General features: G+C 41.5%; 1 protein-coding gene across 1 annotated transcript in view; it reads left to right on the top strand.

Annotated features, from left to right (window-relative positions):
- gpr107 (G protein-coupled receptor 107) overlaps window positions 1-13185 on the top strand; it is a 31604-nt gene extending 18419 nt beyond the window's left edge. Inside the window, exons 17-18 of the mRNA XM_024381625.2 lie at window positions 629-747; window positions 11847-13185. Coding sequence (XP_024237393.1) covers window positions 629-747; window positions 11847-11937 — 210 coding nt within the window. The 3' untranslated portion in view covers window positions 11938-13185. The remainder of the gene's footprint in view (window positions 1-628; window positions 748-11846) is intronic.
- The last annotated feature ends 5973 nt before the right edge of the window (window positions 13186-19158 follow it).

The following is a 19158-nucleotide window of genomic DNA, read 5'->3' as shown; positions in this document are numbered from 1 at the left end:
ACTGGCCCACCCGTTCCCCAGACCTGAATCCAATTGAGCACATCTGGGACATCATGTCTCGCTACATCCACCAACGCCATGTTGCACCACAGACTGTCAGGGGTTGGCGGATGCTTTAGTCCAGGTCTGGGAGGAGATCCCTCAGGAGACTATCCGCCACCTCATCAGGAGCATGCCCAGGCGTTGTAGGGAGGTCATACAGGCACGTGGAGGCCACACGCACTACTGAGCCTCATTTTGACTTGTTTTAAGGACATTACATCAAAGTTGGATCAGCCTGTAGTGTGGTTTTCCACTTTTAATTTTGAGTGTGACTCCAAATCCAGACCTCCAGGGGGTTGATAAATTTGATTTCCATTGATAATATTTTTGTGTGATTTTGTTGTCAGCACATTCAACTATGTAAAGAAAAGTATTTAATAATAATATTTGATTCATTCAGATCTAGAATGTGTTATTTTAGTGTTCCCTTTTATTTTTTTTGAACAGTGTACTTTAAAACCAGTTTTGCTTGGGAAAAAAGCATTTTTGATCCACTTTGAAAGGCTTTTGTTTTTTTCGGTTACTATGTACTGACAACATTTTTCCTACTACCCATGTCTTTCTTGATCTCGCTCCTTGTCTTCAGCTATTGGATGAGCTGGCCACACTGGCATTCTTCTTCCTGACGGGCCATAAGTTCCGCCCGGCCTCCTACAACCCCTACTTGCTGCTCTCTGTGGAGGACGATGTGGAGATGGAGGAAGTGTGAGTCTGACTAGCACCAAATCATTATCAAGCACACATCAGCATCTTGGAACGTATAGTCAGAAGTTATAGTCAAAGCACAGACAAAGTGTGACCGACCGTCTCGATTCAGTCTTATGTAGCAAACTTTGAAATTGTGTTTTACATTGGATAAAAGTATAGACTCAGAGCTAGAAAATGGTATATCATACACTGCAGTTGAGGACGAAATGGAAATAAAATTCTGCTTTGAAAGTTAATAAACTTATAACCCCACTTTTGAGAAAATGGGCCTTGAATGTTGGGACATCTACTGGAAAGCTCTTTGTTTTAGCCCCACTCATCTCTTGAAGGATTCACATGAGGCCATGTGCTGAACGTGGAGTATTCCAAAGATTTCAAGATTTAAAGGCTGGTTTATATTAATTCTATCAACTTGTCTGTATACAGGTGTCGCAGTGACATACTAAATTCATGATATGTCAATCTACCAAACCAGGCAACTAAAAGCTACTTTCTAAACAATGTTTTTTATTTTTCTAGCTTTTTAGGTGTAAAGGATAGAGTGAAGTGGTTCCTTGCATAGTGGAGTCATTTGAACTTTAATCCCAACACATAATGTTACTGCATTAATCTACAGGTAGCTAAAGCTAACCAACTAGCTTGGTTCAATGTTAAGTAGCTAGCTAACTAGCAAGGCAAATGGATCTGAGATGCGAATAACATTACTGCACAGATCATACACGTAACGTTAGCTAGCTAGCGAGCCAGCCAGCTAACATTGGCTAGCCAGCTAACTGTACACTTTAACTTGCAATGAAGATAACCTTCTGACAAAATTAGAAACGTATAATATCTGAAAATGTATCTAGCTAGATTCTTACCCATATTCATGGATGAACGCTTATCCCTCTCTGTCACGGATGCCATGGTTGCCCTTAGTTTGAAGATGTAATCCAGACAGGTATTCTATACAACAATCTTCTGTTCTCTTTTCGACTCCCTCCGCGTTTGCAATCAAATGCCTGGATTTTCTCCATCTCCTTAGGTATCATACTCTGCTTCCACTTGGCATTCCAATGATTTCAAAACTCGGTCCTCCAGAAAGTGGAGAGCCTTAGCAACACTTGTGCAGTTCTTCGTAATATCTTTCAAAAAATCTGCTTTTAGGCCTCCCGGGTGGCGCAGTGGTTAAGGGCGCTGTACTGCAGCGCCAGCTGTGCCACCAGAGACTCTGGGTTCGCGCCCAGGCTCTGTCGTAACCGGCCGCGACCGGGAGGTCTGTGGGCCGACGCACAATTGGCATAGCGTCGTCCGGGTTAGGGAGGGTTTGGCCGGTAGGGATATCCTTGTCTCATCGCGACTCCTGTGGTGGGCCGGGCACAGTGCACTCTAACCAAGATTGCCAGGTGCACGGTGTTTCCTCCGACACATTGGTGCGGCTGGCTTCCGGGTTGGATGCGCGCTGTTAAGAAGCAGTGCGGCTTGGTAGGGTTGTGTATCGGAGGACGCATGAGCCCGTACGGGAGTTGTAGCGATGAGACAAGATGGTAGCTACTAACAATTGGATACCACGAAATTGGGGAGAAAAGGGGGGTAAAATTCACACACAAAAAAAAACTGCTTTAGAAGGGATTACCTGCACATACTGAGAAGCTCCTGTTACAGACAGAAGCATGCTACATGGCAAACTCATCTCTCATGTCCAGCCCATCCATTATCTCAGCCAATCATGGCTAGTGGGAAGGTCCTTTCTTTTTCTGTGGCTAAACCAACTAGGATTATAATTTAACAATTTTATTAGTATTTACAGATGGCATACAAAATTGTTTTTAAGGCACATGTAAGTTCCCCATGTTCCAGAAGGCATTTCTGCCAAAAATGCATTTTGATCAAATAAAATAACTTTCAAATGTCTGAAACTGTGAAGTAGTGACTCGCGACATATGCCTAGTTTCCTGAAACGAGTCACAAATGGCTATGGCTTTTGTCTCGAATTCGTCACTACGGGTCCAGGAGTATTGTATGCTTTTTCACACTGCTGAGCCGAATCAAGGGAGTCAAAGTGTACTGGTCTGGCCTGGTTATGCATCTACCATAGGGGCTCTTCATGCTGGAAAGGACAATATGAACCAAAAAATATCAGAGCCAGCACAGTACGGTTTGGGTTGGCATGATGGTGTCAAAATAGAACCCTCACTTACTGTAAACCAGGCACCTCGCTTTTTTCTACTTCCTCTATCCTTACTCGCCATTGTGGCCCACATGAAAAGCTGTGTCAGTTTTATCGCCTCCCCCTGTTGTTCTTAAGTGTCACCCCTCCCAATATGGTCTGTTCTGAGGACAGCTGTGTGACTTCTCCCTGTCAGCCTAGGTGCCACCTGTTCAACGCAGAGAGTTCTACCAAGGCCCCTGTGGCACCCAATGGGAGGAACCCAATTAAAGTGGAATTGACTGCATTTTAGTAACATGAAATCTTTTAAAATCTGTTCATATACACACCCAGCCAGAATTACATTTTTATTTTTAACATTTTCTGACAAGCGAGAACATAGCTGTGCAAGGCAGTTAACCCACTGTTCCCTGGGCGCTGAAGACGTGGATGTCGATTATGGCAGTCCCCCACACCTCTCTGATTCAGAGGTTGGGTTAAATGCGGAAGACACATTTCAGTTGAATGCATTCAGTTGTACAACTGACCGTTTTAAATATGGTCATTTTTTGTAAATTCGTAGAATGTTTGGGAAGGATGTATAGTAAGGCATTTGTGAAAATTCGAAGCAATATATTGGGAAAGCGGCCGTGCGTTTGAACAATTAATAGACACTGCAAAAAATCTGTGTTCAGGACCAGCGTCTACATAGACCGGTGCACCATAGCCACAGAGCTACAGTAGGCCTATATGCAATGAAGCGATTTGTCACACAGGCCTGCCATCTTTCACTTTGAACTGGATTGTGTGTTTACAGGCAGAAGCAACAGCGCGACTTTAAATCTTTAGAAAACATTCGCCAAAAGCCACAAAATATTACCTGAATGGATTCTGCAAATATGTAAATACCATGGGAGTCTTACAATTGGGAACATCACTATCCTATTTATTTATTTATCTAATTTAACCTTTATTTTAATAGGCAAGTCACTTAAGAACAAATTCTTATTTACAATGACGGCCAAACCCAGACAACGCTGGGCCAATTGTGCGTTGCTCTATGGGACTTCCAGTCACGGCCGGATGTAATGCAGCCTGAATTCGAATCAGGGACTCTAGTGACGCCTTTTGCACTGAGATGCAGTGCCTTAGACCGCTGCGCCACTCGGGAGCCTATTGATCAAACAACCATGAAAAGTTAGGCTAGCTGCCTATTCACATCAACAAGATCAACAACTAATGCGAGATGAGCTAAAATCAAACATTAGATAAACCTTCTCAACCTTCAACTAGTTAGCCGTCAAAATGGCACTGATGATGGGGACTAGTGGTCTGCTCGTCCTTCTGCAGCTTGCCTGCCAATGCATGCTTGTCCCAATCCATGTTTATACAACTGAATGGGAACTTCCCTGCCCGCTTATTTGATCGATGCCAAAAACATTTGATTGACAACTAAGAGATGCTAACTGTGGATAAGTCGTTCAAGTTCAGCATAGCAAGCTAGCTAGCAAAGCGATTGAACATTTCTTGCTCGCTAACCAAATGACACCTGCAGCATCTCTAGCTGTAGCCAATAAAAAATGATGAGGGGAAAAAGTCGGTCACTCACCCACTCCTCCTATAACATCTTCCCAGCAGCTAGCTAGCTAATGTTATGCTCCGGCTTTTTAGCTAGCCAGGGGTGTCAAAGTCAGGGTAGCCTAGTGGTTAGTGTTGGACTAGTAATGGAAAGGTTGCAAGTTCAAATCCCCGAGCTGATAAGGTACAAATCTGTCGTTCTGCCCCTGAACAGGCAGTTAACCCACTGTTCCTAGGCCGTCATTGAAAATAAGAATTTGTTCTTAACTGACTTGCCTAGTTAAATAAAGGTTAAAAATTAAATTTAAAAAGTCAATCAGCGCACAGACCATTTAAAAAATTTAAAAAAGACAACGAATTTGCGGGCCAGACATGGCCTATTTGTTTTTACAACAAAACGTTAAACTGTGACCTGAACATGGTCATTGTTTTATTTGTAAAAAATGGCCCTTTTATAATGTCCACATGATGCTGTGTATATAGGATTTTAACATATTAAAACAAGAAATAAATTATATTTGTCCAGCCTCTGCTGATATGCTTCCAAATGTGCATAATCTGCTGTGACCCTAATCGAAAAGTATTTAATAACACAAATGGAACTATAGGTCCATGTAAAACTTAAATGTGTAAATTTTTTTGCACAGAATGGATCACCGGTGTGGTTGAATTCAGCATTTCTGTATGGTGAACTCAAAATGTAGCTAGTTGAGTAGCCAACCTAGGCTACTGCTCAAATGTTTTTGTAATAGGCCTACATGCCTGTTGCATGGTGTTATTTGGTTAATTGTCTAGCTTTAAAAACCAAGTCAGCGTTTTAGTAGCCTAGCTAGGACTGTGGTATGTCTGTACACTTTCCCCACTGCTGCATGCTGTAAACGGGACACACGAAAGTAGCACAATTGAAGTTGCGAGTGCATCAGGCTGTAATTTTATAAAGTAGATGACTCAACTGTTGACTGATATTTTATATTCGGTCCATGGGCCTTGTTTGTCACGTACGCTAGTCTATTAGCCACGTTATGACTGACTTGTGATCATTTCCCTTACTAGTTTGAGTGTATTGACATTCCCAACCTTAGTTACAGTCATCTGTATTTGTCCAGAATATTGAGTAACTGAAACGGTGCATCCCGGCAGCAAACAATGTACCAGGCCAGCTGTGATTTACAACCTGATAACAATATTTTTTGGACTACCAAGAAATGTATAGGTGAATTATATTACTCATGCATTGAACTGCAATCATCTATTCTGCCAACAATACCTTACTGTACGTCATGGAATTTTGATCCAAATAGAATCTATTTTTAAAACCTCTTATGAAGTTGGTTTTGAAGCATAAACCGTGAATTTGATGTTTTTGACTAATATTATGATTTGTCTGTTTTCATATCTGCAAAGTAGTTAAAATGCTGTCAGTTCCACTTTAAAAGGAACATGGCTATTTGGTGCTCCAACCTACATACAGTACACCAGCAGACCTGCTTCCATTCACCTTGTCTACCGTTTTCTTATTTTAGACGCTTTTATCTTTTTTTTTACTCAATCTGTTTTTAGAGTGTCAGTATGTCGACGTCCCTGAGATACTTAATCAATGTCCTCTCGCCCTCCTCCCGAGCTTTCATCCTCCCCTCCCGCTCCATTTCTCTCTCTCTTCATCTCTCCATCCAGGTCACAATGGAGCCTGCCGCACTCATCCTCCTCCCTTGTTCCACCTCTCTCCAGGCTCTTCTACCTGTTTTCTCTCCTTTTTTTGTTCTTTATATCCAAAGTGTACCATGTGTCCTTGGTCCCTGTTCTCTCTCTACCTCCCTCTGTGTAGACTGTTGTATCTCACCCAAGGCGGCCAAATAGGATTTTGGAAACACTTCCCAGAACCAGCTGTATTTATGAATTATATATACTGAACAAAAATATAAACGGAACATGCAGCAATTTCAAAGATTTTACTGAGTTAGTTCATATAAGGAAATCAGTCAATTGAAATAAATAAATTAGTCTCTAATCTATGGATTTCACATGACTGGCAATACAGATATGCATTTGTTGGTCACAGATACTTTAAATAAATAAAGTAGGTTCGTGGATCAGAAAACTAGTCAGTATCCGGTGTGACCACCATTTGCCTTATGCAGCGTGACACATCTCCTTCGCATAGAGTTGATCAAGCTGTTGATTGTGTCCTGTGGAATGTTGTCCCACTCCTCAATGGCTGTGCAAAGTATCTGGATATTGTCAGGAACTGGAACATGCTGTCGATCCAGAGAATCCCACATATGCTCAATGGTTGACATGTCTGGTGAGTATGCAGGCCATGGAGTAACTGGGACATTTTCAGGAGTTGTGTACAGATCCTTGCGACATGGGGCCATGCATTATCATGCTAAAACATGAGGTGATGGCGGTCGATGAATGGCACTACAATGGGCCTCAGGATCTCATCACGGTATCGCTGTTCATTCAAATTGTCATCGATAAAATGCAATTGTGTTTGTTGTCCATATGTGAAGAAGCCGGATGTGGTTACACCTGGTTTGTGGTAATGAGGCTGGTTGGACGTACTGACATATTCTCTAAAACAACGTTTGAGGCAGCTTATGGTAGCAAAATGAACATTCATTTCTCTGGCAATAGCTCCGGTGGACATTCCTGCAGTCAACCTGCCAATTGCACGCTTCCTCAACTTGAGACTTCTGTGGAATTGTGTTGTGTGGCAAAACTACACATTTTAGTGGCCTTTTTTTGTCCACAGCACAGGGTGCACCTGTGTAAAGATCATGCTGGTTAATCAGCTTCTTGGTTTATCTTTGCAAAGGGGAAATGCACAGAAATGCCTGCACACACAACTGTAGCTCTCCTAGGAAGAAATTTGATCATTCTTGATTTAGGGCCTGAAATAATCTTGGTAAACCCAGAACAAAAATTTTATGTAATTTGGTCAGATCAATTATTTAATCAAGTTAAAAAATATATTAAGCACCTCCCTTAAACGGAAACTCTGCAAGTGTATGGACCCAATGTTCTTTCCAAAATTCGAAAGATGTGAGCACCTGCGAAATCGTGATTTGTCCAAATGATTCACAACAAAAAGATCTGCGTACTAGACCAAAGTTCCTCGTTAGTTGTCATATCTCAGTCTGTTGACAGTCGCTGCTATCATTTATGTTAGGTTCATCTGTCCACGAGAGATTAGGGCCTGAATGCCAGGAGTTGGCTGGGTGGAATAATGAGCCTATAGCACACCTAGCAAGACTGCTACAGCAATGGAGCGCGACAAAGGTTCAACTATTTGGGGCAAGGAGCAGGAGTGCCAGGTGCAGCTGGTTAACTGGGTCTAGGCTGCGCCGTCCTCCCCCTCCCTCTCCTGTCCGGCTTCTAGCGTCCTGCTCTCCTCTCGCCGGCCTGGATGCCCAGAATTGGGTCGCTCGCCTGGGGAGCTGGCACCAGACCCACAGACCAGGAGCTGAAGGGGGAGTGGACACACACAAGCGTACAGTAATGACTTTAAACTCAGGGCCGTATAATACAAACATACAGACTCGTTTACATGTACACAAAAAACAAATCCAATGCCTGTTGTCATGCATGCTAAACTGTGTTCAAATACATACTGTAGCATACACACACACAAACACAGACTCGGGCTCCACATTTTCTACACACTTCTTTCCCCCTATTTATTCCTGACGGGCGGGGCTTCAGTGGATGTTCTGAAAAGGAGTGTGGTATATAGTTGACTCAGCTGCCGGGTTTACGAAGATGTCTTCTCTTCCAAGCTGTTATTAAACATAATGTGGTGGTGGTTGCTTTTGAAATGTCTTTCTTGGCCTTGCGTTGATTATTCCAGCCACAACTCAACTTGCATTCAATACATCTTGTCAGTCCCAGTACACATGTTTACTGAGGCAAGTCAAGAAAATATGGCTTATGCGTTCTCAAGAGGACTTTAAATTATATATATTTTTCATTAAATGAAATGGAGGCCTGTATTCTTAACCACTCATACTCTGAGAGGCTTTAAGGTCCCCTCTGTCCATTCATCATAATCTACAGGCAAAACTGATCCTAGATCAACACTCCTCCGAGAGGCTTTATGAATATGGGCCCAGGTAATGTGCCTTGATTCTCTGGAGGTCAGGAACTTCCCTACAACTGTTTTGTTATATGCATGACCTAGTCTGTAACTGTTTTTTTTCTAGTGGCTCATCGAAGTGCATTAAACTAAGATAGTTTGGTTGTTTCTCCTATGTGATCAGAGTAAAATATACAATATGTTGCCATGGGTTATGCCCAACTGTGGGATCTCATGTGGTGTCCCTCAAGGCTCTATTTTAAGACCCATTCTATAAATAATCTACATGCTCTCTCTTGTCTCTTGCCCTCCTGTTGTGTTTGTTTCATGTTAATGAATTCTGTCTTCCTGGTCCAAAATGACCGCCCCATTATAGCTGATTCTAAATCCATAATAATACATATATTGTCAACTTAAGTTGTTGTGGACATTGCAAGTTTTTAACTTCTATTTGCTATTTATAGCCTGTAGGCCTCATTGACCTGAGTTCATACAACTTCTTTTTGAGTTTAAAAAAAAGCATAATGTATGGATTATTTTGACTATAACAAATACTCAGATGAAACGTATTGTGCTATTTATTACATACTACTTTGTATCAAAGTTTAACAAGGACTCTCCTCACCAGTGTCATGATCAAAGATATGATCAAGATCCTCAGATACAGTGTATCATTTGGTCATTATGCTGCCACAGAATGAATTGTGAGCAAGGCCTTAAAAATGCTTTATATACCAGAGCTGGGAGAAAAGTTGGATATATTATAGAAACAATGTTGTGATTGTGAGAATGCCAACAGGTGTGGTTCCCGTGGGGGGAAAGATTCTATTGAGGAAAGGTTCCTGTGGTGGTTGCCATGGAAGCCAAGAAGGGGAGTGAGGTGTGTGTGCGCTCAAACACATGCATGTGGGGGTCTGGGAGAGCTAGTGTGTCCATCTGATGAATGGGCATGTGCCTGAACTCAATTTTATACACTAATTGTAGTCTCACCCATTCACTTGTAATGACTGGTCATTTTTGACCGGGAACACCACAGCTGTAAAAAAGTTAAACAAAACACCCGAAATGTAATGAAAATCATCAAAATGTATTTATATTCAGATGTCCTGTGTGGACAAAGTTATGACAATCAGATTAACTACATTTTTCAGAGAGAACTCCAATTCGACCAGAACACAGGAGGTGGGTTAAAAATAATGGTGTTCACTTCTAATGTTAGACTGACGACACACAGATCTACATCAAAAGAGACCTGGACACCCTCGTGTACATAAAGAATCCCACACTGGAGGACTATACGCAATCTGTATTTATACTATACCATTTAAATACATACACTAAGTGTTAGGGACATTTTCAAAGTGGGACCACACACCGTATGAATTAAACATGGGCTGTATGTTTGTGGAGCAGCCCGAGGAGGCTTTCAAAGAAAGTGGAACATTCTGAATATTTCAAAAATTCCTTCGGGTTCTTTAGATGGTACTCCCATTTTGTGTGCTTGAGGCAGGTATTTGGTCAAACTCTACCTAGAGGTAAGCCTTGATTTGGATGCCTAGATTATGATTTTTTTTTTTCACACATATATTTCACCTTTTATTTAACCAGGTAGGCCAGTTGAGAAAAAGTTCTCATTTACAACTGCGACCCGGCCAAGATAAAGCAAAGCAGTGCGACAAAAACAACAGAGTTACACATGGGATAAACAAATGTACAGTCAATAACACAATAGAAAAATCTGTATACAGTGTGTGCTAAGGAGGTAAGGCAATAAATAGGCCAATAGTGGCGAAGTAATTACAATTTAGCGATTTACACTGGAGTGATTATGTGCAGATGAGGATGTGCAAGTAGAAATACTGGTGTGCAAAAGAGCAGAAAAACAAATATGGGGATGAGGTAGGTAGTTGGTTGGATGGGCTATTTACAGATGGGCTGTGTACAGCTACAGTGATCGGTAAGCTGCTTTGACAGCTGATGCTTAAAGTTCATGATGGAGATATGTCTCCAACTTCAGTGATTTTTTTTGCAATTAGTTCCAGTCATTGGCAGCAGAGAACTGGAAGGAAAGGTGGCCAAATTAGGTGTTTGGGGATGACCAGTGAAATATACCTGCTGGAGCGTGTGCTACGGGTGGGTGTTGCTATGGTGACCAGTGAGCTGAGATAAGGTGGAACTTATAGATGACCTGGAGCCAGTGAGTTTGGTGACGAATATGTAGCGAGGACCAGCCAACGAGAGCATACAGGTCGCAGTGGTGGGTAGTATATGGGGCTTTGGTGACAAAACGGATGGCACTGTGATAGATTGCATCCAATTTGCTGAGTAGAGTGTTGGAGGCTGTAAAGGACGTCGCCGAAGTCAAGGATGAGTTGGATGGTCAGTTTTACGAGGGTATGTTTGGGAGCATGAGTGAAGGCTTTGTTGCGAAATAGGAAGCTAATTCTAGATTTAACTTTGGATTGGAGATGCTTAATGTGAGTCTGGAAGGAGAGTTTACAGTCTAGCCAGACAACTAGGTATTTATAGTTGTCCACATCAGTCCGAACCGTCCAGAGTAGAGATGCTAGTCGGGCAGGCAGGTGTGGGCAGCGATCGTTTGAAGAGCATGCATTTTGTTTTACTAGCATTTTAAGAGCAGTTGGAGGCCACGAAAGGAGTGTTGTATGGGGTTGAAGCTCATTTGGAGGTTTATTAACAGTGTCCAAAGAAGGGCCAGATGTATACAGAATGGTGTCTTCTGCGTAGAGGTGGATCAAAGAATCACCGCAGCAAGAGCGACATTTATTATACATAGAGAAAATAGTCGGCCCGAGAATTGAACCCTGTGGCACCCCCATAGACTGCCAGCGGTCCAGACAACAGGCCCTCCGATTTGACACACTGAACTCTATTTGAGAAGTAGTTAGTGAACCAGGCGAGGCAGTCATTAAAGAAACCAAGGCTGTTGAGTCTGCCAATAAGAATACGGTGATTGATTATCTTATTAAATGTCAACTGTCTGCAACATGCAGCTGTTTCTTATGCTGGTTGGGTGGCTAGGGATGGTTAATAAACCTAGTTAATTGGGTAATTTAATGGTCTGCGGCCAGTTTATCATAGTACTTAATCCAAATCCAATGGTCCTGAGCTGTCCGGGTGAGGGACTATCCAAAGGGACAATCCAAATTAAGTTAGACCAATGTTTCAAGATGCTTGTTCCATCTGTACTGAATGTTGGGATGTGGTGGAGGTTTTCAGGGTTGACATTTTTTTATTTAACAAAATATATATTTGGGGGACTAAATCCTATGCCTTTTTCTGCTGCCGCTTCAGAATAATGACCTCAACGGCGATGGGGGATGGAGTGAAGAAAGTGAAGAGGAGTGCAAATGGACCGACGGAAGAGCGGGAGAGCATGGCCTGATGGGAGATGTAGTACCCCAGCTCAGCCAAATACAGCGTTTCTGGACTATGTGGTCACAAGTGTGGCGACGGACACTCATTGCCCAGACATGAATTCTTAACCCACTTCACTTGTGTGGGTAGCAGCCCAATATTAACTGGGGAACCCCCAACTATGGTTTAACAATGGTGGTTCTAACTGTATCTATGTGTATGTTAATGTATATCAATGAAATGACCCTCTGAATCAGAATTATCCTTTGATGTTAGAGTGAAGGAAATGTGGGGACTCCAAGTAACTAAGTCCACAATTCCTTGTCTGTTTTAATTGATACACTGAGGCTGCTGTGCTTGGTAATTATTTATCTTTGTTATTATTTATTTTCTAATGTACATGCAGCATGATATCTCCTGTGACTCGCCATCTGCCACACACACTCACAACCAGATACATTCTGATGAGACAATGTCAAAACCCAGTGGTAAAGAACACTATATTTATTTATCCCTTCTTGCAAACCATAAAGTGGAAAAATTTAACTTATAGTTTTAATGAAATACAGCATCTCACAAACTGATGGATCACTTTTTTAAATATATTTTTTAAGTTATTTGTGTTGTGCATCAGATTATTGCTGTTTTCCCTATTCTTCCTTAAATTGTGGTGCTTCATCTGCAGTGGAGTGGTACTGTGACTTATGTTTGTGAGATGCTTACAGATGCCCATTTGGGTCAAGGTTTCCTGCCTCGTGTGAGTCTAGCTTGTGGGTTGCAATTTGTTTTGTCAGCAAGTCATTTTCAGGGAAAAATCCATTGGCCCGTCAAGTTTTATTTTTGGTAGCAATGAAACTTGTCTAACTGCTTGAGAAACTGAGGCGCCATATAGAATATCCAATATCTTGATGTACTTTTACTTCTCCATATACCAACCATATGGTCAGAGGTGACTGATAAATGTATTTAAAGTCAGTATGGCCAAAGCGGAAGACCAAATCTTCAGTGGCGGAGAGGGGTATATTGACCGATGATGCCATTATTTGTTGATCAAGATGTTGCTATGTCTATATTTTGTTTATATAACAGTAATGCAAAACACATTGGCCTCCAGACCAGAAAGCAATGGGAGATAGATCATTATTTTTGCTGATGTTTGATGTTGCACATAAGCTGTGTTTGTTTAAAGACTCCATATATCATTAAATTACAAAAGGAGATGAACAACCATGTAAATACTTTATCCTCTGTTCATAAAGGCTTTTTTGATCCTCAATTGACGTCTTTTGTTTTTAAAGCTGTCTTATTAATTGTCCCTAAATGCATCACATTTTCAGAGCTCAATTAGAATTTTGATGGGGACATGTTTAAAAGGGGGTCTGGAAGAGAGGCATGTAACAAAAGCCCTCGCCCACCCTTTCTTGTTTCTTGTTTCTTGGCTTTTTTGATTTCTGTGGCGTTTGAGGGAGACAGATGGATGCTTTCAATAATACATTGACAGGCTTGAGATGTGTGGGAGGTTGGTTAGTCTGGCAGCACAATTCGGATGGACTGCTCTCTCGCCATGTACAGGAGGCTACTGAGGGGAGAACGGCTCATAGTAATGTCCGGAACGGCGCAAATGAAAGGGCATCAAACACCTGGAAACCATGCGTTTGATGTATTTGATTCCATTCCACAAACTCCGCTCCAGCCATTACCACAAGAACATTATCTCAAGGTTCCACCAACTTCCTGTGTTTTGTGCCACTGAAAGCAGTTTTACAGATTTGTTAGAACTAAAAACAATATATACACAAAATGTATACATTGATAAAATGACAGATAACGGACCTATATACCAACCCAAATCACTTTTTGCAAAGTAGATAACAATAGAAAAGTCTAGTGGACATTGCTAGTCGTCTATCCTTGTAAACATCTGCCAAAAGTATTTAATTACGAATAGGCTTTTTTTTTCTCAATTTGCTTTGAATAAAGCATCTTTGTTTAACATGAGCCCTACACATTGCGGATTCTGTAGTAGCCTGATATCAAGAAAAATATAGGTGTCCATTATGCTTGAATTTATTCAAATGCATGTATTTTGGTATTGCTTTTCGAATGAGACGAGAAATGAGAGAACGGGTCATGCGACCTTTGCATGGCATTGAAAGGGGAGATTCCATTAAAACACGCCACTTCGATACAGCTAGGACTGGAAGTTAATTTTTTGTAGCAGGTTAGGAGAATTAGTTTAAGGTTAAGAAAAGAGTTAGGGTTTGCGTAAATGTTCTCCTAACCTGCTATGAAAGGTAACTTGCGGTTGTAGCTGTATAGAAGTGAGGGGAGACTATAAGGACACAGATTACGTTCGGCGTCAGCCGTGTCCTTATGGCCTTTTCCATAGAAGAGCCATGGTGCATACTTTTAGGGAGTCCCATTGAAGGGGTCGAAGGATCCACGTGATGTCAGACTAGGGGACACACTCACTTCAAGCCACTTTGATATAAAGTGATTTTGAGAGCATTTTTCCTAAACTTAATTTAAGTCTCCTAACCTGCTATGTTAATTATCTTAGCCTGCTGTGTAAATTTCTCCTAACCTGATACGAAAAAGTCACTTCGGTATCGGTGTTTCATGTCAGACAAGATGAGCCGGAGAGCAGTTCAGCCAGTTGGCGACTTGGCAGAAGTGGACAGAGAGGGACAAGAGTCGGCACCGACAGGACAGGTGGCACTGACCGTGCAGAAGGGATGAATGAATATGCCTACCCACATTATCTGCTTCAAAGGCGAAGACTGTCCAAAGCCTAAAAAGTTCCTATTTTGTTTTAATTAATGAAGAGGTGAGCTTGATGAGGTGAACAGCAAGTAAGGTAAACATTTGACAACAACAAAAACATGTTTTTGAAAATGACACTTTTTGGCAGGGTCCATAGGCTAGGCCTACAGAATAGAGCCCAGTCTAGCACGAAGATAATTTTGAAATAATAATGTTTAAATTTCTTTCTTATATTATGTCTATAATGTGGTGTGGGGGCTGTGCTTTGGCAAAGTGGGTGGGGTTATATCCTTCCTGTTTGGCCCTGTCCGGGGGTATCATCGGATGGGTCCACAGTGTCTCCTGACCCCTCCTGTCTCAGCCTCCAGTATTTATGCTGCAGTAGTTTATGTGTCGGGGGGCTAGGGTCAGTTTGTTATATCTGGAGTACTTCTCCTGTCTTATCCGGTGTCCTGTGTGAATTTAAGTATGCTCTCTCTAATTCTCTTTCTCTCTCTCGGAGGACCTGAACCGTAGGACCATGCCTTAGGACTACCTGGCATGATGACTCCTTGCTGTCCCCAGTCCACCTGGCCGTGCTGCTGCTCCAGTTTCAACTGTTCTGCCTGCGGCTATGGAATCCTGACCTGTTCACTGGACGTGCTACCTGTCCCAGACCTATTATTTGACCATGCTGGTCATTTAAGAACATTTCAACATCTTGGCCATGTTCTGTTATAATCTCCACCCAGCACAGCCAGGAGAGGACTGGCCACCCCTCATAGCCTGGTTCCTCTCTAGGTTTCTTCCTAGGTTTTGGCCTTTCTAGGGAGTTTTTCCTAGCCAACGTGCTTCAACACCTGCATTGCTTGCTGTTTGGGGTTTTAGGCTGGGTTTCTGTACAGCACTTTGAGATATCAGCTGATGTATGAAGGGCTATATAAATACATTTGATTTGGATTTGATTTGAATGGCTTGAAACTTCAATATTGCTCCAAGCTTGCTATGCAGTCAAATGTACTAGTTTTGACCACCTTGACCAACATGCAGCCTACATTCTCTTGTAGGTCTATTTTGGTTCAATTACATTTTTATTACATAATTGCATTCATATTTAGTATAGAGCCCTTGAAGGCACCCTCTGATAGACTTCTCATGATTTTCATTTAATCTCTTGAAATAACTGAATTAAAATGCATTCCCAAACATACTCAAGACTTGCCTCTTGTATTAGGCTATTTACCCATTAAACAGGCAAAAATATGCCATCATATAATATGCATTTTGTTTTTACATCAACCCAACATTTAATGCCCCCCTCCCCCACAAACTCTATTTCAAGATGAGCATGTCTATTCTCGGATTACCCTACTTTGCTCATCTCTCTTTCTGTTCAAAGTGTGTGTACTCATCTTTTTAAGGCACACTAATTGTGTGGTAGGCTGCTTAACCAGCTCAGACCACAGCAAAGTAGTGTCAATTGTCAGCTGTGCCTCTTTCCTGGCCAGGCTGGATTAAAGGGTAAATAGCATAAACATAACCACATGTAACATATGGATTTGCATTAGTATACACATCAAAAGTCCCAATACAATGTTACACCTCACATTTCTATTTTTGGAGTTACTTAAAACCGATCATAATTCCGAAGAATGTGTGATGTAATAGGGAGGACCCGGCAAGCCAGCCTGTTCCCTATAATGCTATAATGTAAACTCCAGCAAAAATGACTCCAAATTAAACCAAATTGTTTGCACTCATGACTACTGGTTTCAATAACATTTTCAGCCAATTTATAAGCAAATACTTTATGAATTTGTTACAAATTAACTTGCAAGGTTGCTAGCCAACTAGCCTGCTAAAGTTAGGCCCACTAACCTCCTAATGTTAACCCTACCGGCCTGCTAACGTTACATCAGAATGAGTTAGCCAGTCAGCCCGGCTACGGTCGGCATGCTAGAACCCAACTACTGGAGACCAGTTAGAACACAACTAACACAACACAACTCAGGGAAAATGCAATAGCTAAATACAAAATAGATAGATTTCAGATGTCAGTCAAGTCTAGCACTTAGCCAAGATGGAAAAAGTTACAAAAGTCCCATAGCCTACTTCACAGAGAACATGCCGAAAAGTTGACAAAACAAAAAGGAGAACCTACGAGGTACGTTACACAATTAGAGCAAGCAGGTATGAATTGTATTTTATTCGTTTTGAGCCCACGGCAAGAACGTACCAAAGGATTCCCACTAGATAATACAGCCACAAAGTCTGTGAAGAGCATGAGGTGTGGCTAATGTTAGCCTGCTTGAGCTAGCTACAGAGCTAGCATACAAACTCAATAGCACAGAGTAGATCCTCCATATGACATTGAGAAATACTGCAATGTGGGTAGTTCGGAAGATATCCCGGTAAATAAGTTAATAAATATGTAAAAATAAACATAACTATGTTTGTAGTGTTAGGGCAAAAACCAAATCGTGCACCCCTTGCGATCCCGAGGACCGAGTTTGGGAAACGCTGATCTAAGACATTGGTTGCTCCCGTGGGAGACCCGGGTCCATATTCCACATGTTACACATGCAAGCCAGGTCCCTTGGAGAGGGCGATTAGTAGATTTGAGGCTTCTCCACGGGCAAGTGGTTCAATGACAAAGATGGACTGTCCCTCTCGTCATGTCGCGTGGTGAGGACTGTGTTCCTGCCATGAAACATGCAAAGCTTCATCAGTTCAGTTGCGAGCCGTAAAGCCTCTCCCCAATGATAAGAACCTCTGCAGCAATAACCGGTTGGCTTTGACAGGCAGCTGTTTGTCAGATGTATCATGGTCTATCGCTGGAATCTGCCAGTGTAAACAGAAATTCAATCTGGCAACAAAAAAAACTATGATTTTCTGCAGCGAATCCATACAACATAAGCACTAAGCATTTTGTGACATCTGCTGATGTCAAAAGGACTTTATAAATACATTTGAACAACATATGACATTATATGATACAACATAGGCCTATGCCAAATGTAAAATGCCCATTCCTAAAAAATCTGAGCTCGTCTAGTAGCATGATACACAATGACCCCCCATAAGGTGTCACTGTAGCTTTAAGTCTCTTTCATAACCCCTTTAAATCATTGTTCTATCAGTGACCTACTTACAAAGGTGGAACATTTTTGAAATACAGTGAGCTTCACAGGTATTGGGACAGGGACACATTTTTGGTTGTCTTGGCTCTGTACTCCAGCACTTTGGATTTGAAATGATACAATCACTATGAGGTTCAAGTGCAGACTGTCAGCTTTAATTTGAGGGTATTTCATCCATATCGGGTGAATCGTTTAGTAACGACTGCACTTTTTGTACACAGTCCCTCCATTTTAGGGGACCAAAAGTATTGAGACAAATTCACTTATGTGTATTAAAGTAGTCAAAAGTTTAGTATTTGGTCCCATATTCCTAGCACGCAATGATAATATTAAGTGTATGTTTCTACAAATTGTTGGATGCATTTCTATGTTTGTCTCTGTGACTTTCTCACGCCTCATTATTTCTCGCTGTCCCAATACTTTTGGAGCTCACTGTAGTCTACCGTGTATAACAACAAAGTCCTCCTGTTATAGATTATTCTGGGAGGAATATAGACAGGTGGGATGGGCTTTAGCCAACCGGGGCTTTTTTGTTCTGATGATTTTCTGCATGGTTTAGTTATACATAGAACCTCAAAGGTACAAACCTCAGTTACGGAGAAAACTGAAGCCCTGTGCTCAGGTAGTAGGAGAAGCACTTTTGGATTATTCCTTTGAGATGTAGCCTGCCAGTCAATATCTTATTAAAATGGGTACCATACAAACATTTTATTTCTCATAGGCCTATACTCTTGTTGAAGTCAACTGGAAAATCTAAAGGTTTTCTTTCAATAGCCACACATATCCCTGGTGTTTATTGGAAGATACTTTAGTGCACATTTTGTCAAGCTCAATTACCCCCTTGTTTTCAAGCATGGTGGCGGATGCATCATGTTATGGGTATGCTTGTCATTGGCAAGGACTAGGAAGTTTTTTTTAGGATAAAAAGAAACCGAATAGAGCTAAGCACAGGCAAAATCCTAGAGGATAAATTGGTTCAGTCTGCTTTTTAACAGACACTGGGAGACAAATTCAACTTTCAGCAGGACAATAACCTAAAAGACAATGGCAAATATACGCTGGAGTTGCTTACTAAGTCAACATTGAATGTTCCTGAGTGGCCGAGTTACAGTTTTGACTTAAATCGGCTTGAAAATTGATGGCAAGACTTGAAAATGGCTGTCTAGCTATGACCAACAACCAACTTGACAGAGCTAGAAGAATTTTAACAAGAATAATGTGCAAATATTTTACAATCCAGGTGTGCAAAGCTCTTAGAGACTTACTCAGAAAGACTGTAATCATTGCCAAAAGGGATTCTAACATGTATTGACTCAGGTGGTTAAATACTTATCTAACCAATATATATTAGTGTTTTATTTAATTTG

This window comes from Oncorhynchus tshawytscha, linkage group LG20, assembly GCF_018296145.1.
Source record: "Oncorhynchus tshawytscha isolate Ot180627B linkage group LG20, Otsh_v2.0, whole genome shotgun sequence".
NCBI classification, from domain to species: domain Eukaryota; kingdom Metazoa; phylum Chordata; class Actinopteri; order Salmoniformes; family Salmonidae; genus Oncorhynchus; species Oncorhynchus tshawytscha.
Note: the sequence above shows the minus strand (reverse complement) of the source record. Positions and strands in the feature narration are given on the sequence as shown.